The following is a 27,301-nucleotide window of genomic DNA, read 5'->3' on the forward strand; positions in this document are numbered from 1 at the left end:
TAATGGTAACTAAGTTTTATATCATGTTGTGGGTTAAAAGGAAAACGTAGAATGAAAGTGCACATGACATCACTAAGGCATCAAAGCAATGGTAATCCAAAAACTTACTGAAATGCATTACATATTTTAAAGTAGCAGTAAAAACATACACTGAACTCACCCAAAATTATTCTAAATTTGACTATAACCATTTCAATTTGAGGGTCACGGGTTCGAATTCCTGTCGCACCACACATGCTCGTCATTTCAGTCGTGAGGGCGTTATAATGTGACTGTCAATCCCAATATTCGTTAGTAAAAGAGTAGCGCAAGAGTTGGCGGTGGGTGGTGACGACTAGCTGCCTTTCCTCTAGTTTTACACTGCAAAATTAGGGACGGCTAGCGCAGGTAGCCATCGAGTAGCTTTGCACGAAATTCCAAAAAAACAAACAATAACCATTTCTTTGTAGTTGTTATAAATATACTCTTGCTTATATATTGTATTTTTTTCTTTCACTTTACATAACATTTATATTTAATTAAATTCTCTTTCAACGCTTACTTACCAAAAACATTGTAATGCTAAAACATTTATTATTTCTCTAACAGTGACAGATGTTTCCGGATTTTGCAATATTCCCATCCGACTTGTTGTTAAGGTTTTTCTTGTTCTACGATATGACAGTTTCCATCTAATTGTTACTGTAAGCTGTATAACTGTAACTAAGTATAGTTAATAAAATGATACAAAACTTATTTATTAATTTATTTGATCACAATACTTCAGATGGTGATATTCTTCAGGTCTATTGTTGTGTAGTTAGAGGGCAAAATGTTTTTTTTTTTATGTCGAATTACAAGCATTACTTTTATAACATGCGACATAAATTATCACGTTGAAACGATACATCTATCGTATAAAGTCATGAAATGCCTTTTAAAAAAATAAGAAAGAAAGAAACAAATTTATATGACAAAATGGAACTGATAAACAAAGACCATATATAAAACACCACACACCTTGTATTATTATAATGAAATTATAAAATACTATTTCAAGAATTAGATAACAATATTCATATTTCGAAAGCATATTAACGTTATTAGAATGCCGTAATTTAAATAGTTATCCAGAATAACGACCTTTGTACCAAAATGAAACCGGCAAATGGTCTTCAATAACAGAAAACCTTTTGAAGTCAACGAACAGAGATTGGAGAACAAAGCTAGTACCTTTTAAACGTAGTTCGACTGATAGGACAAAGAGTACGTTGTCATTAAATGATGTGTAGTTTCTAAGCTGATGTGTAATTAATATAATCATCTGTTCTTTGTCTGCAGACGCGATACTGTTTCATACTGAGACTTATAATAATTTTAATACTACCCTACTGACTGACCCAATACGACTGATATAAATAGAATTTTAACTATGACTTTGTATACTATAAACCAGTTCGACCGGGTTTGAGCGAACAACGGCCTTGTCTCCAGCTACGTGTAAGAGTATTTGTAATCGTTTTTTTAATTTCGCGCAAAGCTACACGAGGGCTATCTGCGCTAGCCATCCCTAATTTTGCAGTGTAAGACTAGAGGGAAGGCAGCTAGTTATCACCACCTACCGCCAACTCTTGGGCTACTCTTTTACCAACGAATAGTGGGATTGACCGTCACATTATAACGCCCCCACGGCTGAAAGGACGAGCATGTTTGGTGCGACGGGGATTCGAACTCGCGACTATAGATTTAAGAGTCGAACGCCTTAACCCACCTGGCCATGCTGTGCCACGTATAAGAGAGTTAGTAACAAAAATAGCCATGCATGATTATATTGCTGTTTTATATTCCTAGACATAGCAATACAACAATATAATGCATTTCCTACCATGTTTGTAAAAGCAGTTTCGTATTTATTTCCCATTAGAGCACTTCATCCAGAGTTTTATATTCTTAGACCTCATAATACAACAATAACACATCTCCCATTGCAACTGTGAAAGAAATCTTATATCTATTTCCCATTAGAGCTGGTAAGAAATATACTCAGGCTTTGTTTTTACTTTGTTGTTTTTTCCATGGCCGTCATAACACAATTCATAAAATACGTGTATGAGCAATTTTATATTTATATCTCATTAGAGCATTACATCCAAAGCTAGTAACAAAGTAAGTTTTATTACTATGCTGTATTTTCATAGACATCATAACACAATTCATAACATACGTGTAAAAGCCTAATTCTCATTGATAGTCAGGCTATATTATTATGCTGTTGTGTTTTTTTTCTCTAGATATCATAATACAACAAATAAAACTTCGAGATTAAAAGTTCAGTAACGCCTGGATTGATCAATGACCCGAATTTCTTGTTGTGTACTATTTCAACATTAGTTCTCTTAGAAGAAAGTCGTCGTCATATATGTTTGTGAAGTAGTTTTTAATTCATGTTTTTGTTATCGCCTAATGAAACAGGCATGTACTACTTTTATATTTATGAACTATTTTCCTCTTAGTAGCACAGCGGCATGTCTGCGGACTTATAACGCTAAAAACAGGGTTTATACAGCCGTGATGGGCAGAGCACAGATAGTCCATTTTGTAGCTTTGTACTTAACTTCAAACAAACTCTTTATGAATCCGTGAACTATTATTAGCGACAAAAAATAGCGGTTTTTTTTCATCAGAAATATTTTCGATAAATTTTAAGTGTGTATAAGACTTTCCTTCTTTCAAGTTTAAATATGATGCATGTGTAATGAATTAAAATAGATTAACATTCTTCACACTGACCTTTTTAAATTAAAATTAATAAATTGGTTGGTTGGTTTATAAGCATAAAGACTACACAATAGGTTATTTATGCTCTGCCCACCATGAGTATCAAAACTTAACTTTTAACATTGTAAGCTTGCAAACTTACCTTTGAGTATTAGAGGACTATTGATTGTAGGAGTGAAACGATTTGCAATTAAAAATATTGAAATTAAATCACAAAACTTGCTTGTCTTCACAAATATAAAGTCGAATGTATTTTTTAAGTCATACTATATTTCATCTGGCTGATTTTTTGCTGCTCTTTGATGTGAGCTTTTAACACAAGTTCTTAGGATTCGATATACTTAGCTTTTATTAATTAAAAGTAAATGAGTTACCGACGAAATAGTCCACAAAATGTGGAAGGAATCTTGATTTTAAACAATATTTATTACATATATGTTGCATTTGAATGGTTAAATATGAAGCTATAACCAAGTGAAAGAAGGGCTTTATGATAGAGACTGAAGTAAGCCTATTATCTTCCACCATGTCAAATTGTAAGAGATGTGATCTTACTTGAATTTTATATAGCTTTATAGCTTATGTTTGTGGTATATTTCAAAGCATTTCAATCTACCGGCTTCACATTTCAAATAATTATCTGAATAGATCCATCTTTTACTACTACGAACTGAAGTCGATGTTGCTGTCGCCTTCTGAATTCCCCCAATGGCACATCAGTAAGTTGGAACGCTTGTAACGATAAAAACCGGGTTTCATTATCTCTGATGTGCACAGCACAGATAGCCCCTTGTATAGCTTTGTAAACTACTACTTTCTGTTTTGCTTTATTTCAGAGATATCCGATAAATTGAGATTAACATCGGGGGCTCTACTGCAAGGTTCTTTAATGTGTATATCAAATCTTGTAAAAGAACATTAGCGTTTCTAGAAAAATCGTTAAAGTAGCTCTAGACAACCATAGATGGAATTGGTTGTACAAACTTATTAATTATTTCAATCGCTAATTTTAGTCCCGTACAGATTAGTAGAAACTATAAATTTACATAAAGACTGTTAGCTACTGATATATATCTGATTATTCTATCTTCATATCCTACAGGCTCCACTCATTGCTTATTACTAGCTCCAACTGTACTAACAATGTTCTTTAACTAATGATAAGTGGACTGTCTAAAGCTGATTTATTTTTATTGATATTCTGTTTCATAAAACATTGCTTGAAACAACATCTCAATTTCTTCAACCCGTAATATTATTCTTTATCGTCAACATGCTGTTGATATATTTTGTAACTTTAATTTATGTAATTTCGTATCACCATTAATTCATTATCTCAACAACAAACTCAAGTAGCAGTAGTTCTGAACATGACCGTTTGGATTGTCTTATGAGATGGTGAATTTACTTTTGACCTTTACGTTTTAAAAAGAAAACTGTAAGAAAAAAAAGAGGCTACAATTTTTGTTAGATTTATAGTCATGAGGCTTTTTCTTTTCTATCAGTAGTGTGATATTGATTCATGTGTTATCTAATAAACAGAAAATTTGTAACTACGTTTATTACACATAATTTCAAAAAAGTTGTTCCACATTTTTTACATATGTTACTTAATTTATTATGTTGAAAATAATCTATTAACATTTAACGGCTTAACTTTCAGTGGTATTTTATTTATGTTCGTGATATCGATAAAACTTGGATCGTTGATTTTAACCTAAATGACTATTCTTTATATTTAAGATGTAATAGTTTAACCTAAAATAATTCTTAAAAAAAAGCAAGATTAAAGGCCTAAAATTCAGTCATAGCCGTCCGTAATTTCGACATGCTGACCAAGAGAAATGGATTATCACTTTTATAACATGTTCACAGCTGAAAGTGTGAGGTGTATTTAGCGTTTCGAGTCAGGATACATATACACAAGGCCACGCCCGACCTGAATTTTTTCTTAAGTCTAGTATAATATCATAAGAATGTATGATTTAAGCTAAAGTCATGGAAGTGAATAGACAAAAGAAGGCATTACTGCAGTCAAAATAAACTAGATTTAAACCTTAAAAACCATAATAAAGTAATAGATTGTTTCATTGGTTTGAGCAGTATAAAATATATTAATAAAGCAATGTTATATGTAGAGTTGCTCTTTTTTAAATTATACTTTTAATAATTAGTGATAAGTTGATGAATTCTATTCTGTGACCTTGTAAGCTCAGAATACACATAAAATGCAGGAATTATTCAGAACTTGTATTGTTTTGAATAACTTGTTATTATCACTCGGTGCATAAAAGTCACTCATTTCTTTCTAGTTAGTCATTTTAAAATGTCTTTAACAAACGCCTTCTTTTAATTATATAAATGGACTATCTACTGAGTATTGTAATGGTATAAAATCAGAGAATCTCTGGAAAAGCTATGTACAGAGTGTAAGAAGAGGAACAAACTTCAATCACTGATAATATACACAGAGTAACAATTCTTATAAAGTAGTTTCTTTGACGAGATTGAATTTATCACTTAAAACAGTTCTAAGAGATGAGATACCAAAGATTACAAAGATGGTTTTAATGCTAATAGTTTATAATAACTTTCAAACTATAGAAATCATTACAAAAGTAGCTACTAGAAACAAATTGTCTTTTACTCATGATAGTTTATTTTTCAAGTTTCTATAATTCACAGTCGAAGGTGTCAAATGATATGCAATTAAAACTTGAGATATTCTAAACAAAGGTGAACTTTTAGGTGTCATAAAGGTCCCCCGCTAGTACAGCGGTATGTCTCCGGATTTACAACGCTAAAATCAGAGGTTCGATTCCCCTCGGTGGGCTGAGCAGATAGCCCTTTGTGGCTTTGCTATATGAAAAACACACACACACACACACACACTTGTCATAAAAGAAGGACTTCCAAAAGACCATCTGAAAAATATTAACATTCTATCAGCAACTTAGAAATTACCGAATCAATAAAAGGACCTATAAAAATTCGTAGAAATTAACGGATGAAGTTGAATATGATGAGCTAAACATTATTGAAGGTATTATGGAAAAATTGTGTTATCAGTTGTTGAGTCGAAAAATTTGAATGAAGTTTCGAACAATTTGTTACTAAACTACGTAAAAGCACAGGTGCTCACAAGCCCCATAGATTACAAAGAGGTAGATAAATTTTGTGTGTGCATTGGTAGTGTCTCATGAGTAACTTATAGAGAACATAGTTAAATTTTATTTTGAAACTTTATTATGGATCTTGTTTCATAAAATTAACAATAGCAAAAGTAAATATGACATTATTATTATTACTTTTTAACCCTGTCTACAAAGTAATCACAAATTCGCATGTGATAAATTTAAGTAACTGCATGTTCATATGTATAAAGTTACAAAGTAAATGAAGATCCACATGTGCGAAAATACAAAAAATAAAAATAATAAAGTATTTTGAATATGCTTAGGCTGATTAACTTGTTTATTAATAAAGTTCCAAAAATGTTATAAAAAAAATTCTTAGGCTTTAACCAACGTATAAAAATATTTATTATTAGCAGCTTGAGATTACAGTCAAATCTCAGCAGCTTGGTTGTAAGAACTATTACTCAACTCGCAAAGTCGTCAACCCTAACACGTGATGGGTATAGTACAGATAGCCCATTGTTTAGCTTTGTGTTTAATTCCAAACAATCAATCAAATATACACGCGAAAAGCCTACTAGTGGCTTAAATATAGTGCATCCATATATGATGAAACTTACTGGTTAAATAAAGATAATAAATTAACATTGAAGTTACCTTACATTTGTTATGGTACATACACAAAGATAAATAGTGTGCATTTCTGGTGAAAATCATAAATGAAAATTCATGTAATTTATCATATAAATTCTTATCAGAATTCGCAATCATAGCGTGTTGATATGTATATGTTTCAATAAACACCTGAAACCTGCAAATGTTTGAGGAAATTCGTTACTATGCATAATTAAATAGGCAATTAACAATCTATCAAAAACTTTATTTTTCACCTTTAAGCAGCATTGCGGTCGTATCTCATTCCTTCAAATCATATCGTGGGTTAATTATTCACACGTTTAACTTTTTACTGTATTAGGAAAAGGTTAGGTAAAAGTGTTGGTTTTGTATGCATCTTATGCATGTTTAATTCAAATCACCGAAGTTATAAATACGTGAAGTTTATATATAGGTTTTTCCACAACTAACGTTCGCGGAGGGTAATTTCACGAGCTGTTAACTTCATCTTGAATGGCATTAAAGACGCAGACGGAAATTAAAATCAATAATGATAACTATTTAACAATATTTAGTTATCATTATTGTTAATTACCAGTTATAGGCAGGAAATTTAGACCTTCAAATTGTATACATTTACTTTGTGTTTGTTTTGAACAAGCACATGGTCTTTTTTCCATTCACTTTTTTTAAAAAAATGTAAAATTTTCCACATTGAAATAAAAATATTTTCTAGACGTTATAATGAACAGTCATTAAAAACATGGGGCCCGGCATGGCCAAGCGTGTTAAGACGTGCGACTCGTAATCTGAGGGTCGCGGGTTCGCATTCCCGTCGCGCCAAACATGCTCGCCCTTTCAGCCGTAGGGGCGTTATAATATGACAGTCAATCCCACTATTCGTTGATAAAAGAGTAGCCTAAGAGTTGGCGGTGGGTGGTGATGACTAGCTGCCTTCCCTCTAGTCTTACACTGGTAAATTTGGGACGGCTAGCGCAGATAGCCCGCGAGTAGCTTTGTGCGAAATACAAAAACAAACATTAAAAACATCTTTTTTTTATGATAAAAGGAAATCACATTAGACAAGATTTGCTTAATCCTGATGTTACGATATGATAAATTTTAGCGAATGAACAACTGAATTTTGAGAATTGGAAATCTCAGTTTAAACAGCACCTTATGCACAGTTACAGCTGTCTCTAAGTTTAAGCTACTAAAGAGAGGGAAGGTAACCAGTTACCACCATCCACAGCTAACGATTTTCTAGTCCTCCTCTTTGAAGTGAATTTCAGAATTGTCTGTCGCTTTTATAGTACTTTCATAGCTGAAAGTACGGAACATGTTCAAATGTACGACATCAAATCTCGGACCCTTAGATCCGCAGCTCAACACGCTAATCACCAGACCATGCTTAGTCCTTGTTGTTTTAGATTCACTCGACATACGTATCGTTGATGTTATTACATTTAAAATAATGTTGTTACACTGTATCTTGCTATGTCAAAGAACTTAGCTATGCGTCCACATCAATACTCTCGAAATTTGAGAAAATATTTTTTTAAAAATAAATATTAGATACGTTATTAGATACGTATTAGATAATTAAAATGGCAATTCTTGGCTCTCGTCCGGTATTGTACAACACATTTATTAGAGCATTGTCTTGTTATAGCAGTTTGCACATGAAAATAATGTTAACATTCTTAGGAAAACTTCATGTTTGTTTTAAATTCTTGCTGCAGCTGATACAAAGTTACACTTGCTTTTTCACAATTAATATTTTTGATTTAGAAACGTTGTAGTTAAAGTAATATAATAATCATACCACCTATCGATTAAAACTAAAATCATTTCCCACTGAATTTTGGTTTGGTTTATTTTAAATGTTGCGCAAAGTTACTCGAGAGCTATCTGCGCCAGCCGTTCCTAATTTAGCACTCTAGGACTAGAGGGAAGGCAAATAATCATTACCACCCACCGCCGACTCTTGGGCTACTCTTTCACCAACGAATAGTGGGATTGACCGTCACATTATAATGCTCCCACGGCTGTGACGGGGATTCGAGCCCGCGATCCTCAGATTACGAGTCGAGTGTCTTAACCACCTGGCCATGCCGTGCCCTCACTGAATTTGATGAGGTCTCTTAGCAAAGTAGCAACTGCATATAGGTACGACTATACTTTTTGATCGAAAGTATTGTGATGTATTGATTTACTAAAACTGCCCAATTCACATAATCTTACTTGAAAATGAATAAGTTTTGGAACTATCCACCACAGAACTGGATGCGATAAATTAGTCAAATATTTTGAATAAAAATATTTATAATTATTTTTATAAAACAAGATACTAACCATCTCAAGATATATCTAAAACAAATCTAATTAATTAAAAGAATGTATTTAAAACTGCGGTTGTAGTCTATTTTTGTCCTTTCATACGTATTAAAAACGAATCTGAATTTATTTTGCAATTTTAATTTAGTTAGTTTATGTTGTTTGTTTAAGTATATTGAAACCCGATTCCATTGTTTTAGAGATTTTTTTGTATTTCTTCAAAATAATAATGATATAGTTCCTTTGCCACCTTGTTTATGGAGAATGGTACAATTTGTTGAAAGTTTTATATTATATATGATATATTAAGAGCTATGTTCTTTATATCTTTAAGACAAGTTTTTTTTTGTTTTTCTTACAATGCAACGTGATGTGTGAAAACAATGCCTTACCTACGTAGGCATGACGTTGTCTATGACGCACATAGTGAGACAAGGCACTCAGAAAGAAAACAGCTGAGAGGAGTTCAGCTCTTCCAACCACACCGGCGACCTGTAAAAAGATAAAAAGTGAGGCTACAAAACGACAAAATACATTTGTGTGTGTATAAAAACAAAGTAAAGGTAGAAAAAGAAAGTTGAAGAATACCAAAAGTGGCGATGACAAACGTAATTTTGAATCGATATGTACTGATTTTTGCAACGCTTTCTTACCAGTCCAGAATCACATATACCAATTTTTTCCCCAATATAAATTTTCATTATTTTCTAGTTTGTCAAACTATGTTACAGCACAATCGTAACATTAGTGAAGGTATCGTACGTTGTCGTAAGTGCTGCATGGCATTTGTTTTTATAGCAAAGCTGCTAAGACTTTGTTTGTTGTCAAACACAAATTACACAAATGGCTATCTGTGCTGTACCAACTACGAGTACCGCAACCTGCTTTTAGTGGAGCAAACCACTGAGAGAGGGTTCTTAATTTTAAACTATTAGCCAGTAGGCAGCACTTTACCGCCCACACTAAAGGTTTGAATGTCCGTTTTATAATAAAACCACCGCTTAAAGTATGCGGAAAATATTTTGTGGTAACACATGGATTCTAGCCCGGCTTATCAGTTCCAAGATCCAGTACTCAGCGCTGAATGGTTTTTTTAAAGCATATAAGGAGATAACATACATAAACTGAAAAAAGCTACAACTTTTCACCAAAGCAACAAATCAGAATTTTGCTTAATCAGAGTTCTAGATTGCACCAGCGATTACTTAGATAATGTCATATACTCTTAAGCTTTGACGTTCTATTCGTATCATGTGTTAAAAATTTGTCTATTTATGATAGAAGTTACATGCAAAATTACACAAGGGCTATCTGCAAAAAGCCATTCCTAATGTTTAAGTTGATAAATTAAAAGGAAGCAAATAAACAGCAACACCCACAGTCAATCTTGTGCTACTCTTATTTAACCGAATGTAGTGGTATTCTACGTTCAGACTCCAGAGGTCGGAGTGATTGTTTTGTGGAAATCGAACGAGAACTCTCCGATCACTAAGCCACATTAGCCTCATATAGCCAAATAATTTAATCAAACTAGTTAGCTACAATGACACCAGTCTCGTCGGAATGTAAAGGAAAATTGAATAGGCTAATCGTAGTTGAATAAAACTTGTATAATAATAATTTAAAATGTTATAAAACATCATTCAGTAATCTCACATAATAACACCTACTGTATTGTACATACAAAACAAATTAAATTGTTAGCTGTATACTATAAAACTGCATTATCACATATGTTCACATGCTCATGAACGTTCAATATAACATTTTTCGAAATTGGATTATATACATGCCCACTCTACAGTAAAACATACTAAATAAAACTAATATAAGTATAATATTAGCGGTGGATGGGTGAGAGCAAAATGATATTCGAGCTCCACAATTTAAGTATTTAGAGCGTGTGTCCCACTGGTTCCGACCCTAGCTGTTATTCTTAGAAGTAAAATGTGGCACCATTCTCTTCAGAAATCCCGAGTTATTGAATTGCATCGTAGTCTATCAGGAAAATCTCTCGCTATATATACATATATATATTAAACTAACCATTTAGAGGCTTTATATTTAAGAATAAAATGCAGCACATTGACCAGAAACTTTCATAACCACATTTCGTGAATACTATGAAAACTAGTTTATTGTTTGCTGAATCTTTCTTTAATGTCTTCACGACGGTAAATTTAATATCAAATTTCGAATGTAGATGTGAAAAAATTATTGTTCTATGTTATCAAAGGTTTATGTATTGTGATAGTAGAAGTTCCAGAGAAGTGTTTCAATTACTTTGATGGTCTACTGTAGCATTATTCATATCAACTAAGAGACTTACGTGACGAATCACATTAATAAACCTAAAGAAAAAACCCATGGCGTTCAAAATAATATTCTTACAAAATATGAATAATATTCAAAGCTCTGAAACAGGAAAATAAAGGAGAAGTAAGGAGGAAAGCATAACAAAATAAATAGTACAATTCGTTCAGACCAATGGATTGATTATTTTATAATGCTCAAATATCAATTTACTTAAAGAAAGACAATAATAAATGCGCTTCAATAGTTTTTACGTTTAATTAATTACAAATAAACGTAACCTTCATTAGAGCTACCGTTCATTGAAGTAGCATAGCCAAATGAAATGGCTAAAATGCATTTTAATGATTATAAATCCTGTCATCTGATTGAGGACTATTTTTACTAAAACATCAGTGAAGTTGTTATCTTACTTAAATAAGAAACAATGTTATAAAATATAATAGCCCAAAGTTTGACAATTTACAAACTTTATACTCTTTTCACTCAGTAACCACAAATAGCTTTCCCAGAAAATCTGTACTAGTTAACGAGTATAGTGCTATCCTAAGTTCAGACTACTAACTTGCTGTCATTTTCAGTGAATCCCTGAGAATAACTCTTTCTGCATTAGTATTCGCAGGGATTCGATCCTAAGTCTTTTTGAATAAACTGTGGAGAGTTAGTTATTCACTCAACTGTCCTTAGAAGTTGAATTAAGTATTTGTAACTACAATTGGATAACATGATCATCTCTGGCATCATGAACGGGTGGTAAGATATTGGTAGTGTTAAGTCTGGTATGCAGCTTCTATGCACATGAATTCGAACTTTTTTCCCTTTTTTCTTATAGAATGTTTTGGAATCTACATTTACAGAGTATCCTATTAATGGTGTTTTACTCTCCATTGGGTCGTTAGGTTATTTCATGTGTACTAATTGTGAATGTAATGTGTTGTGACTGCTCAATGTTGTCCCAAGTTTGTTGTTTGCGTGTTCTCTAAATGTTTTAGAGAGCCCTCTGACATATAGCTGTTTGTCTTTCTTCTTTCTTTTTTCTTTCTGTTTATTTTCAAAGTTCATATTCTCCATTTTCTTATTTATTAAGAGTCCCAGTTACGTATTAAGGAGGGTTGTAGTGATATTATTTCCTTCAATCTTCTTAGATTCTTCAGTATTGAAAATCATGATCATTCTTGAAACTAAGCAGTATATAATGCCTGTCTTTTCACTGTTAAGTGGTTGGACTTATAATCGAAGCAGTTGTCTGTATCTATGGTTTTCCTTTAAACTCCTGTGGTATACGTGTTATACGTCTTGGTCATCTTCACGTCAATCTTTCCATTTTGACTTGTACCGCGGGATCTTGACTGATCATCAGATTCGTAAATTCTTGATTTTTATGGAACGCCTGGCCATATTAGGAATGTATACTCATCATATCTGATCAAAACATTGTGGCCTGTTTCGAGAGTGTTAACTTCGAAGTGTTCCAAGTAACAGTTATTGTGGACTAATGATAAGGGTGAGTCCGCAGGTAGGGTGGACTAATGACAAGGGTGAGCCCGCAGGTAGGGTGGACTAATGACAAGGGTAAGCCCGCAGGTAGGGTGGACTAATGATAAGGGTGAGCCCGCAGGTAGGGTGGACTAATGATAAGGGTAAGCCCGCAGGTAGGGTGGACTAATGACAAGGGTGAGCCCGCAGGTAGGGTGGACTAATGACAAGGGTAAGCCCGCAGGTAGGGTGGACTAATGACAAGGGTGAGCCCGCAGGTAGGGTGGACTAATGATAAGGGTGAGCCCGCAGGTAGGGTGGACTAATGACAAGGGTGAGCCCGCAGGTAGGCCTCTTTCTTGTTGATAGTATTTATTTTCATGCTAGAAGTAGGTTGATACAGAGGGTTGCGAGGTTCATTATTGTGAGCATCATCAACTGGATGCGATTATAAAGAGCAGTGCTGTTCGTTCTATATTCAAGAGTTCAGTACCCGCATTCTCATGGTGAGAAATATGTATATAACTGCACGTGACCACTTTTTCTCGCCTCATTTAGCTTACTTTTATACGTATCAGAACTTTTTCCCATTTCAAGCATTGATAAGGAGTTATATTTTCAAGCTGTTAGCATAATTCTTGTAGTATATTGGGGTTGGCACATTGTTGAATAGGTTGAATAGGTTGAAGCTAGTCATCTTGCGACTTTATCGTAGTTGCTTTTATAGTCTCTACGAAGTGAATCGTGTTCTTAACATACGGCTATACTTTACATGTTAACTGATATTATATTTACCAGATACTCAGCTTAGGGGCGGTATGGTGAATCTATGCAGTTAACTACGAGCCGGAAAAGTTAACGCTATTTTTTAACTTCAGATGAATCATAGGTATGTAAGGTTGTACCGTTAATTAAGTAGCGTTAGTTATTTAACTGTTTTGTTCTAACGTTTTTTCTGTAGTTTCTTTAGAGGTTCAGTAATTGTTGCTTGGGGTTAGTGTTTGGTGAGTTAGTCGTTATTTTCGTGTAATGGCCTGGCATGACCAGGAAGTTAAGGTGCTCGACTCGTATCTGAGTCTCGGGCTCGAATCCTCGTCACAAACATGCTCGCACTTTCAGTCGTAGAGGCGTTATAATGTAGCGGTCAATCCCAGTATTTGTTGTATAGTAGCCCAAGAGTTGGCAGTGAGTGGTGATAACCAGTTGCCTTCCATCTAGTCTTACACTGCCAAAGTAGGGACGGCTAATGCAGATAGTTCTCGTGTAGCTTTGCACGAAATTCCAAAACAAACAAACATCTTCGTGTAGTGGCCACCTTCAGCTATACAGTGGATTCTAATGGAGCTATTATGGTTTGTTGTTTTTTAAGTTTCAGAAGGGAATTTGTTATTTTTTCTGATAGAGTATCATTACAGTGGATTACATTTCATACCTTTCTGAACTGACATGTTTGCATGCTGAATCCTTTCCCTTTTTTTCTAGTAGGATGTAAATGGTGTATTCTGTGGTGTAACTATAGTTAAATTCACTACTGACACAAAAATGGTTCATCTTAGGACTTTCCTGAAGATTGCATCAGATTAAAAACCGAAAGGATCAAAACGAAGGATAAAACTACTTAGTAAGTAGTTTCTAGTTATTAAAAAGTCAAAAAGAAATTAATACTCAAATTCAGATACTCGTATAAGCTATTAACAATGACAACATGGATATCCGAATATCCAATTGCCACATCTTACAGTAATTAGTAAACGAAGGTATGACAGTTATGCCACTAAATAAAATTTTGAAATTCTTTGGTATATAGCTTCACTTTACAAAAATGTAATGTATTTTCCCCTAATTTTCGAAGAACTTATATTTTTATCGCTTCTAATAAAATAAAATAAATCAGCGAATTTTTCAAAATGGCAAACAGGTTTGGTGGACGTAATAAGCTTCTAGCTTTTACATCACATCAGAATAGAATATCTGTTAATCGATTCTTACCTGTTGCTATTTTTAGATGTTTATTTTAACTAACTGAACACAATAATGTTGATTTTAAATACCTAACAAAGGAAATATAGAATATTTTAGACCAAACAAATGAACTAGTTTGTGTGTGATTTTAGCGTACTGTTATACAATGCGTTCTTTGTAGTCGGTTTTCAGCGACGAATCGAACCCAGGTTTTTAGCCTTGATAGTATGTAAGCGACCAGGTGACAGAATTCTCCATCAACAAGAGTATACTGCAAGTTTATTTAACCCAACTTATCGTAAACATCGTAATTCTCTTTAACCACAGAGCAGAATTAATAGATTTGATTAAAAATTAAAAGAAACCATTTCGAAAATGAAACTCTCTCTCCATCAATAAATTTCCTACACAGGGTACACTTCCAGTAAATCAAGAACTTTGGACTTGTCTGATTTCTTACTATTAAGTAATATGCAGTCCATAAAATAAAATATTCACGCGAAGTAAATATGGATTTTATAAAAGTTACTGTAACCGAACTTTTTACTTGTTCCAATATTAATATATACACACACATAGACCAACAAACACGCCTGCTAATCTATACTCTAGATATCTATGAGTGACAGGTATTATTTAGTTTATTTTTATTCTTTGCAAATTCAGATTGATATTAATACTAACTTTCTGGGAATTAGAAGCAAGCCTCGTTGCAATCTTTTGTTCAAACAAAAGGGAGAAACAGGAAACGTTCAACGCCATTAAAGTTTGTTTGTTGTAGTTAACTGCCCCCTCTATAAAAGATAATGGACCCCATTTATTTTCGAGTTTATGAAAGACTAGAAAAAAACAGCTAATATATAAGATTATTAATTTTAATGAAAGTGGAAACACTTATAAGATCGATTTCACGTATACATTTCTTATTTGAAGATATAACTATTTTATTAATGCAAACTAATTTCAGTCTAAGAAAATTACTTTGAGAAAAAAACAACTAATAATAATCACCTCCGAGTTCCACATATTGAGAACATCAAACATCCATCAAAACGATCATTTAACTTTAGTTCCCGGATTAATATTGCTGCTAATATTATTACTTTGTTTTGATTGTTTTTGAAAATTCGACCAAAACCTACACAAGAGTTATGTGCTCTAATCGTCCCTAATTTTGAAGGAACCCAATACAACTTTGGAATGACCTAGAAAATTAACGGTGATTTGTTTTTCATCTACTCGAGACCTGAAAAAGTGTAGAAAGACATTTTCCAGCAATAAGAAGTGAACAGGACCCTCGCATTCACAATCCGGCATGTTAACCGTTAAGCCACACTTTGACTAACAGGATTTGTAGATATATTTTCTTTTGAAATTATTCTAATAATGTGTATAATGCAGAGTTATCTGTTTGTCTGGTATCTTGAAGTCAAACTGTTGTGAGTAACTGGATGAACTAAGTTTAACTGGATAAGTTAAATATAGAAACGATCAGAATTCTGCAACAATTTAACTTTTAAAGTTAATCTAACTCCAAACGAATGCCACGTTAGATGCCGAGCGTGCCTTTTCTGATCATCCGTATTTAATAGATACGCGCGGCGACTGGCACACACGAACGTCATCCTACCACCACAGTGAAGTGAACGAAATGAATGTCTCGCCAGACGTGAGTACATTTGCTATTTATTTATACAATTCATATACTTTATTCAGAACAACAAAAACTCTTTTCGTGTATAGTAAAGAAACATTTTTAATTTTTTTACATAGTTAAAAACACTCAGTAATTAAAATTCTGTGTAAAACCTGTAAACATTTTAGCACAGTAACAGAGAATATAAAGTAGTGCACTATTAATACCTCTGTGATACTATCGAAATATTATAAAATCCTGGTAAATAAAAGGACAATATCATTTAATAGTTTGCTCTGGTAATTCGAGTCATTCTACTTCAGGGCAGTTTCTCAACGAGAAATATTCACCTTGTCTTAACGACTCGGTAGATCAGGTAACGTTAAGTTTAAAAGACAAGCTGCATAATCACAGTTGACCAGCGAAACAAAAGGCAACCTTTGTGGCACAAGTCAGGTTTTTGTTTTTCTTCAGATATCAAATTGATACCAGAAACCCTATTCTTCTGTCTTAACATCTTGAAAATAATGTACAAACGACGCCGTTAGCACTAATTAAAACAGTCTTATACGGGGATAATAACACATCTCAAGTAACATCAAAGTGATTAATTGATCAAGCTTTTCTCCTTCTGGGAGTTCCCTACCTTTCCTCCAAATTGAGCAATTAAATTCGTCTGGCGATTAGCAAATAGTTTGTTAGCAACTCGTTAGCCGCGAAAACTTTTAACTGCAGCAGAATTGAATGAAAAACTTACAGAAACATGTGTAGGTTAAAGAAATTGAAAACATTTCTTTACATAAAGCATGAGAACTGAACTTTCTATCTATTTATTCCAAAACTAATAAATTTTAATGAATCATAATATCAAATGTCGCAAGTCACGAAACACTTATTGATTGATCATGCTTGTTTGTTTTTTTTTAATTTCGCACAAAGTTACTCGATTACCAACGAATAATGGGATTGACCGTCACATTATAACGTCCCCACGGCTGGGAGGGCGAGCATATTTGGAGCGACGCGGGCGCGAACCCGCGACCCTCGGATTACGAGTCGCACGCCTTACGCGCTTGGCCATGCCAGGCCTCATCTATGCATATTTGTTTGTTTTGAATTTCGCGCAAAGCTACTCGAGGGCTATCTGCACTAGCCGTCCCTAATTTAGTAGTGTAAGATTAGAGGGAATGTAGCTAGTCATCACCACCCACCGCCAACTCTTAGGATACTCTTACCAACGAATAGTGGAATTGACCGTCACATTATAACGAGCATTTTTGAGGCGACCGGGATACGAACACGCGATCCTCGGATTACAAGTCGAACGCCTTAACACGCTTGGCTATGCCGGGCCCTATGCCTATCTACACGATTTGTTATGTCTACACACTTTAGAAACCAGGTTTCTCGCATAATTTTTCTCCAAATAGGAGAAGGCCCGGCGTGATCAGGTGTTTTACGGCATTCGACTCGTATTCTAAGGTTCGCGGATTCAAATCCCCTTCACACCAAATATGCTCATCCCTTCAGCCATGGTGACGTTATAATGTGACGGTAAATCCTACTTTTCGTTGGTAAAAGAGTAGCCCAAGAGTTGGTGGTGTACAGTGATGACTAGTTGCCTTCCCTCTAGTCTTACACTGTTAAATTAAGGACGGCTAGCACAGATAGCCCTACTGTAGTTTTGCGCGAAATTCAGAAACAAACCAACAATATTAATGTTAAAACCAAATAAAGGTTTTTGTCTAACGTTGGTGGCAACATTATTTGTTGCTATTTCAAACAAAAACAGTGTTCTCTAATTCTCCATTTTATAATGATTTACTTTTCGAGAAATTTCCTCAACCGTTGTATAGGCGTTGTTAATAATTGCGATTTTACTTGTTTATAGAATAGTTTGGTAAGAACAAGCACTTTGTTGCATAAAAGAAAAGTGTCGACTCATGGCACAAATAAAGAAATAAAAGTTGAAGAGTTTAATATTTGATTGTATTATGTGGGTATTATGAATAAAAAACAATAGATTAGAAGTACAAGTTCCAAATAGCTATGTGGAATCATATTTAAATTAGTTGAGAACCATAATTCCTCAAAACGTTAACTTCAGATAACTATGTAGATATAAAAAATGCTCGGTCTACGACGAAAATGAAATACCCCATAAAATGTCAACGACAATTTACAAACTAGTGAAAATAAATTGTTTTAAGTCCATTTCTTTTAAGCGGAAGAGACTAGATATAAGTATTTATGGACTTTATTGGGTTTTTTTCTTCACAATTATTTCTGTCAATAGCTCAGAATTCTCGCCAACATTAATTATTTTAATTGATAAAAAAAACGTGAATTGAATTACATTTTCTCGAAACATGCATTTAAACTTAAAATCTATCTTTACAAAAACTTTTAATTCTGTTAGATTTCAAAATAGACTCATTTCTTACTGCTTCTGTGTGAATCGGATGGACGGAAAACAAGATGGCGGCGACAGAGCTGACAAAACGAGGCAAGAAGAGGAGGCACAGCCTGTAAAGAAAGTGTAGACTATAACACCCTCTATTTTGATTATTTTATTACTGCTTAAACATATCAAAAGAACTGACATGTTATTAATATTATTCTTTTTAAGTTAGACAGTTTTAAACAGTACTTCTAGAAGATAATTCGAAAAAACCAAAACAAATGGCGATATAAAGTTAATTTATGCCGAGAAACGTCTCAGAAAGGAATAATAATATACAATAAGATAACATATATTAAAACACGATGTATTAGCGAGTAATAATATTTAGCTTAAGCCTTTTTTATTTTGTTTTATTTGTTATTATCCGTAAATGTAACTTATGACGTGGATGATATATGATTTGAATTGTTTAATAGTTACAGTTACCAATAACCTTAAATGGAAGGTAAGGCAGAGACAGAGAACCAACGTGCGACTATTTATTGTGTTGTTTTTTTGAAGAAAAAGCAAGTCATAATATATCATTATTTCTGTAAACTATACCAATCTATCACTGAAAAATAATTAAAGGACATGAATTTATCTCAAAGTTTTTAAATCTTACAAATAACAGTAAATATACATTCATAATAATAATTACCTGTAATACAAGACGCACACTAAGGCATGAAGCAGAACGTTGATCACGTGATAACCGAATGGTTGTAGACCGTGGACGGCATAATTGAGTCTGAATGTGAAGACAGTGAATGGACGGTATGACTTGTGGCTTTGTTCCTTTTGAACAGAGTAAAAGTTCTTATAAATATAAAGTGTCTGGCTGTCACTCTTATAATACACTCACAAATTAAAGTGTAGAGGTTGATTTGTGATATCGCACAAATTCAAATCCGAATCGTTAGCTCCGAAATCCAGACTTGTGTAGAAAAATGCATTTAAAAAGTTATACCTTTTAATTCTATTTACATAAACTACATTCTACTGATTTGAAATATTTAATTTTACGTTTTAAACATTCTTTGGGCAAATAACAAATAAATTAAAATCACTCTTACTTTTATTCCAATAAACATAATGATAATATTTTTAAATTCTTAAAGCATTTCGTAGTTTTATGAGAAAAAAAAATCCTTTGTTATAGGAAAGTATAAATGAATACATTTACTATGCATAGCACAAATTCTAACGCGATAGAACAATATTCACAAAAGAATTTCATGGCTGTAGACTTGATTCTTAAAGAAACGAATGTAAAGTTTCTAAAAGTTTCTATCTGTTTTCACAATATTTTACGGCATGGAATCGTGCTTCTTCAGTATTCGAGTTATTGATATTAACAATAAATTTGGCTTGTGAATTTAAGGGTAAAACTCAGTTTGAAGCCACATATATAGTTATTGGAAGTATTCACAAGGAGACGAGAGAGCGATTGAATTACTAACCTTGTGAAGCGGCATTCCCCAAAAATCGTCGAGAAAAAGATTGATGAATGGACTAGATGGGCGCACGTCGCGGTTCTCCTGAATGGCAGCTATGTCGTCAAACACCAGGTTGCCACCGAGAGAAGAACTGTATACTGTCAGGGCTGTGGCCGCAACTGCTAGAGGATAAAACCTGTCTGGTTGTTTACTCATTGTTGTAGAACTGCAAAAAAACAACGACAAATAATTAAACCAATATGTATTTCTAATAAGTTTAACTGAAACTCAAAACTCAATGGTCAGTTAGTAATTTAATATTAACTTTTAGAAAAATAATAAATTATAGGCGTGGAAATGAAAGTAAGTGACGAGTGAAGGGAGAAAAGTATATGACCAGCGTTTAACAACAACAAAAATTTCCTAAACCAGGAAACAGAGTGTGCTTTACAGAGTAGGGTCGTACAAAGTAAACTAGAAAACCAATGCTATGTACTCATAGCATAAGCTTTAGTTGATTAAAGGATTTTAAACCTATGTATGATTGTAACATTAGCTACACTACTTTAAATAGCGAAGGCAGTAAAGTGTTTTGCATTACATACGTAATAATTATTATGATTTAGTCGTTACTTACATCAAAACGTTTGTAATATGCAGTTCAAAACATTATTTCATCTTACGGCTGCAGATGTGTATGTACATTTAATAATTAAAAAGAAAAAAGTTAATGTGTCAAAAATGGCTACAGTTAGTATTTACAGATTCAAAATATATTAGTTGTTGACGTTTCTCACAAATTTCGTTTATTTAACTAAGAAAATTAATTTTATTCGCTTAACGTACTAGGAAGTTGAAGCTTTGAAACAGCTTCTTGCGCACTAAGAGATTCATATCTGTACAACGTTTCGTCCTTAACAGTGATGCATAACAATATTTAAAAAAATTCATAAGAAAAGTTATTGTTCTAAATACATGCATTTAAGTATGTTGACATTAAAATATCGTTATTACATTATTATTATTATTATATTTCGTCGGAACACACAATGTTAAAAGGAATATTACTGATATGAAAAAAACAACTTTCCTTACGAGAAAAAACAAAAGAAAAGTTAAAGCATAATACGGTTCAGAAGAATTTTCTAAACTGATTATTACTGATATAAACAAGCGACTTTTCTTTAATACACTATCTTTTGTCTTAATATCTGAAGAACTAAATTGTTTTGAGAAAAAAAAACACAACAATATCTCAGTTAGAACAAATGATGAAAAATCGAGCTCTGTTGCCTGGCCACAACTGAACGCTCCTTGCATACAATTTTACTGAGAATGTAAGTGCAGTAACCATAAATGACGTCACTCTGTGTACTTGCCATCAATCGATTTACTTTTATTTAATTCAGTAGAAAGGAGAAACCTACCCAATAACAACAAGCTACAAGAAAAATACTTTGTAACCTTAGTAAGACATCTCTGGCCCCGTTTAGATCTGTAAAATCTTTATGAGAAAAGAAGTCGCTAAAAAACGTATTTATTACTTAATAGTGTAAAAGATCTAGTCCATGCGATACCAATACAGGAACCAAAGTAAGAGAGTTAGTGTTTTATTTTTACAACATAAAAAAGGCGGCAGACCTCCATAATGTCAAGGAAGTTATCCTTGACCATCTATTTATGATTAAAATATACCCTAGCAACTGCCTTATTGAGTAAAAAAGAAAAATATATTACAGCTACATCAGTCTATTGTCATAACGATGAGACGCGATGCGTAGATTGTGTTTTTGTAAACCTGAGATTTCTTTTGTATAGAATCAACGACGTATAAAGAAAACAGAAAAATAATTTTAAAGTATTTCAAAACTTAGAAATTTTTGTGTTCTGAATTGTGTTCTGAGATAAATCTCAATTTATAAATATAACGTAACACTTTGTGTATTTTGCCACAATGTTAGAATAATTGAGGGATTGAAGGATGATTGATAGAGTAATGTTTGATTGCTTTTTAGTTGTGTATATATATTAAAATAACTTGTATTTATAATGGTGAAATTATACATTGTTTGTATTAATTCTTTCTTCCTCCCGTTGTCTCTCTGTATGTGTACAATATATCGTAGTTTAAAGATTTTATTGTATCGTTATATGTATATATTTCGATACATATAAGAAAACAACTTTACATTATATTATATTATTATATTACGGGGAAAAAAGACAGAAACTATTGTAGTTTGATTATAAAGAAAACGAATCTTTCTTTTTTATGTAATAATCATAAGCGATTGAACTGGGCTTTTAGGGTTTGTATATTATAAATGGTTGCCTTACCAATTTCAATTATAATAATAGTCTTCAATTCTGACGAGAACGAAGTTTTACAAGTATTCATATAAACTGAATTTGTTAGGTACTAAAGTACTAGAGAATGTTACGTAATGTGCTGGAAAAAATATTTTGTTATAAATAATTTATATAAAACTTCCAGAAAGAGTGCATCATGACATGTATGGTAGTATGTATATATATATATATATATTGACGCTGTAAGAGTGAATATAATTGGTTAGATTTTCTATAAGTATCATTACTTTGAAAATAATGAAAAATAATTATGTAATGAGATAAGTTCATCTGTAACAATTTCTTGTTTAACTTAAATGTGTTACATATATTCTTAAGGCTTCTTTTCTCTGTTTCTCTATATAAACTATATGCCATGTTTATTAATATACATATGTGTTGTCCTTGGTTTTTTAGTACAAAGCAACACAATGTGATATCTACACTATCTACTGGTGGCCAACAGAAATACATATATGCTTTTATTACAAAATTATTCGTACACTTTGTTACCAAACTTGAGATGACCGTACACGTGAGGTTTCTATTAACTGGTGATTTATTACGTAGACTTATATTGTAGATTAAACCATTAATGGAAGTAGTATGTCAAAAAATAAAATTTAAAATGTAAGGTAAAAGTATTGTTTGTTTTAATCTCACGCAAAGCTACACTAGGGCTATCTGCCCTAGCCGTCCATAATTTAGCAGTGTAAGACAGGGAAGGTAGCTAGTCATCACCACCCATTACCAACTCTTGGGCTACTCTTTTATCAACGAATAGTGGGATTGACCGTCACATTATAACGCCCACACGGCTGAAAGGGCGAGCATTGTAGTGTGACAAGGATTTGAATCCGCGACCCTCAGATTACGGGTCAGGCGCCCTAACATCTTGTTCATGCTGGGCCATGAAGTAAAAATAAACATTGCAAAATTTACCATGAACGATAATCTTTATTTTTCTCGTGACTAAAAGAAAATCCCCAGACTGAAGGCGCTTTTCTATTTATTCAAGACATTCTTTAAATTTTAAAATGGTATGAAATATCCTTAGCTGTTCAGTCAGTCAACATCATTTAATAAAATCTTATCTATACACCAGACTAGAACACCTATGTGTTTCGTACGTCATCATTTCTCCACTAATTTAGATGAAACATATATAAGTTCAGGTAAGTAAGTATGATATTTTTATCAACTTTGTCATTTTTAAAGTGAAAACAATTTAAATTTTGATGTATTTAATTAACAGTCACTTTTTATAACGTTTTATAAATATCAATGGAATGCTTATTAACAAAATGCTAGGGGTACGAAGGGCTGGTTGTTTTACATGTCCAAGCGACTATCTCGAAATACATTTTCTCAAAAACGAATTTCGTTTATCTATGGAAGTAATGGCGAAAATACATCACATCACGGTAAGGCCTCTAGACAAATATAAAAGTCTACTGTTACTGTATAAATAAAGGAAAGCTAGAGACAGTCAGAGTAATTTTATTTTTAGACATACCTGCCAAATCGTTTGATGCATCACCATTTTACCATTGTACTTGAAAAAGCATAAGACGACCATGTACGTTTGATAGGCTTCCAGAAAAGAATGGAATTGAACTCATCTTACAATTGCGCGACAGAGTCAGCTTTTATCAAATGTGTAATGTTAGGCCTTTTTCCAGATTCAGGATCGTTAGGAAAAGCAAGTGAACTGGTTGACAAAAAGTGTTCTATTGATTCATTAATTAGGTTTAGAAAGACAGTTCAAAATGGTTGATACGTGATAATATATAATTCACCTTGTCTCACTCTCTTGAATTGTTCAAAACTTTTTTCTGTTATTAATATTATACTAAGATATGGCAAAATATGTTTAATCAATCAAGCCCATTTTGTATTTTACATAAATAAAACTAAAGCAAAATCGATGAAGTAAAGATATCATCTGACGTATTAAGTACGTGTCAAATACCACTTATCACAGTCAACAAGAAAACTTGGTGAGATAAAGTTAGTAGATTAGTAATGTTGAAGTTTTTACAAAGTGAAAAACTATACAGTTGCGAGAATATAAGAGGGGAAAAGTTAAAAGATGGTAAAGATAAAATAACTAGCAAGTTTAAAATATAGCAAAAATGTTTAGATAGATCAACAAACATTTAGAATGCAATAGCATTTAATTATTAAGCACTAAATATCATCGTACATCTAAGAAATTAACATTAAATATGATACTTTCGTTTTGGCCACATATTAATGGATACTGTTGAGGTGTCTTTGTAACATGCTTTACACTTAGTAAATGTTTGGTATAACATTTATGTAGTGAAATATCTGTAACTGGTCCTGCTTTGTGTAGAGTAATAAGAACTGTATTGTGTCAACTATGATAAATTACAGCGAAAGCATTAAGATATGAGTGTATTCCTCCATGAATTGAATTTTATGCTTTGTGATTATGTTTATATACCTAAACATACACTATTATCAAGAGAACTTAAATGAACATGTTCCATGAACTGACGTAGAAAATGACACTTTCATGTATTAAACTGTATTCTTATTCTGACTAGTTGTATATTTTAAATAACTTTCTTTCTCTTTCTCATATATATATATATATATATATAATGTATATGTGTGCCTGTGTGTTAGTATATACACGTGTACAATAAGTTTGTTTGGAGTTAAGCAGAAAGCTACACAGTGGACTATCTGTACTCTTTCCCTTACGGCTATCGAAATTCGGCTTCTGGTGTTGTAAATCCGCAGACATACCGCCGTGCCCCTTGGGGGCATAGGCAATAAGAAAATTTTGAAAAGTTTTATGCACTAGCCGTCCCTAATTTAGCATGAAAGACTAGACGGAAGGCAACTAATCACAATCACTCTTGGATTACTCTTTTACCAACGAATAGTGGGATTGACCCTCACTCCACAACGCCCCCAGCGGCTGAAAGGACGAACATATTTGATGGGACAGGTATTCGAAACCGCGACCCTAAAATTATGAGTAAAGTACTCTAATCATTTAAGGTCATGTCGGGCTGTAAACAGTATATCAAAGCACCGATTTTCAAGTACTTGCTAGTTAACTTGTTATAGATCTGAAATACCAAAATATATGCACAAAATCTGCCTAGAAATGTGAATTAAAAATAAAACAGGTTCTTGATGAAATACAAACGTGTTGCTTGAGATAACTGTTCATTGAACCGAATGTTTTATAATGCAATCATTCAAATCAAGAACTTCTCTTCGTGTCTCTAAACATGTTAATCACATTTATTCATACAAACACTTAATAAATCTATTTACTCAATCTTTCATATTACCAATTATAATTACTAAAGATAGTAAAAAATATAAACAAGTTATACTGCAGAAAAGAACTATTTTTGTGTAGTGGTTTCGACAGTAAATTGTATTTATAATATTTTATTCTTCAAACAACTCTTACGCTAATTTAATCTATACATCTCAAATCAAACAGTTTTATTAACCTTAGCAGTTCAAGAGGTTTAGTTTATTATGAGCTAAACTTTCCTTTAACTTGAAACAATTGAATATTTGAAGCCTCAACATTGATTATGGTCTTGAAAACAAAACTAATTTCCTAATAATAATTTAGGTGGTTTGTAATGTGTGTATGTGTGTTAAAGGCTTAAACGTTTGGAAATTATACAACTGAAAATGAGGATCAATTGGAAAAGAAATTACTTCAATAATTACCTGCCTTAATCTCAAACTTTTCGTGGCAATAAAGTAAAGTACAAAATAATATAGTGTTTATTATAGTCAAGTTTGAAGTGAGGACTGTTCTTAGTGTCATGTCTAAATAAGCACTTTCTTTGAAAGATGAACAAAGTTTATACTTAATTACATGTTGCACAATAGATATAGGTCATTTGCATAGGATTAAACTACAAGCAAAAGTTTACGCATTCATCGCTATACAGTATTCTGCTTGCTAAAGATTAATCAACAAGAGCCATCCATTAGATTCTATTATCAATATTTTCAAAACTTCCTCTGGAGATTTTGTATTGGGCCTTCGAACGTAGATTTACGTATGAGAAAATATATAGTCTATATAAAGGATATGATTGTATGGAAGAGGATTATACTGTTACCTGTATGATAATTATATTCAAATCCCCCTTTTCTAGCTCGCATTTGATAAATAATCTCGAACACAAGCATTTTACTCTTTGTGTCCAGCACTAACTAGGGTTGGTTAATCTTGAGTTTGAATTTCTAAATTAAAACGACGGCATTCTTCACGGCATGGTACGTTTTACTTTTCCCATACTAAGCATACATCTGGTTATCAAAAGAAACATACATAACCATTGTGCACGCGGTTAATTACACAAGATAACACTATTAAAACAAAAAAATAACTTTCGCTGGAAAAATTATTTTTTAATTAGTACTTATTTCAATAAAGGACTGGATTAGCTCACAGTGTTCCAAGTTGGAGAGTACAAAACTCGAGCTATGATATGCTTCTGGTCCCATTTGCTGGAAAGCTATGAGGAAATTATATTCGTAGCAAACAATCCCTTACTCAATTAACAGTACTCGAAGGTAATTAACTACTGGCACTTAACACTTTAGTTAGCATTTCAAAATTAATGACTTATATACGAAACTTGAAGACTCTGACCTCACCAATTAGCTCAACTGTACGTAATGCATCATTTAGATTGAAAATATTTTAAATAAAGAAATAACACAGATTGCTTGCATTTATTGTTCATTTGTAAGTTTATTTTATCCCTGATTACATCACAGTAAGTTTATATTATCCCTGAATACATCACAGTAAGTTTAT

General features: G+C 32.8%; 1 protein-coding gene across 1 annotated transcript in view; it reads right to left on the minus strand.

Annotated features, from left to right (window-relative positions):
* The window catches only part of LOC143249299 (protein O-mannosyl-transferase Tmtc3-like), a 126,924-nt gene that overhangs the window by 50,446 nt on the left and 49,177 nt on the right, over positions 1-27,301 (minus strand). The window contains exons 3-6 of the mRNA XM_076498899.1: positions 20,140-20,341; positions 19,338-19,474; positions 18,678-18,759; positions 9,239-9,338 (exon numbers count right to left, since the gene is read on the minus strand). Of these exons, the coding sequence (XP_076355014.1) occupies positions 9,239-9,338; positions 18,678-18,759; positions 19,338-19,474; positions 20,140-20,331 (511 nt within the window). The 5' untranslated portion in view covers positions 20,332-20,341. The remainder of the gene's footprint in view (positions 1-9,238; positions 9,339-18,677; positions 18,760-19,337; positions 19,475-20,139; positions 20,342-27,301) is intronic.

Source organism: Tachypleus tridentatus, chromosome 1 (genome assembly GCF_004210375.1).
Source record: "Tachypleus tridentatus isolate NWPU-2018 chromosome 1, ASM421037v1, whole genome shotgun sequence".
NCBI lineage: Eukaryota > Metazoa > Arthropoda > Merostomata > Xiphosura > Limulidae > Tachypleus > Tachypleus tridentatus.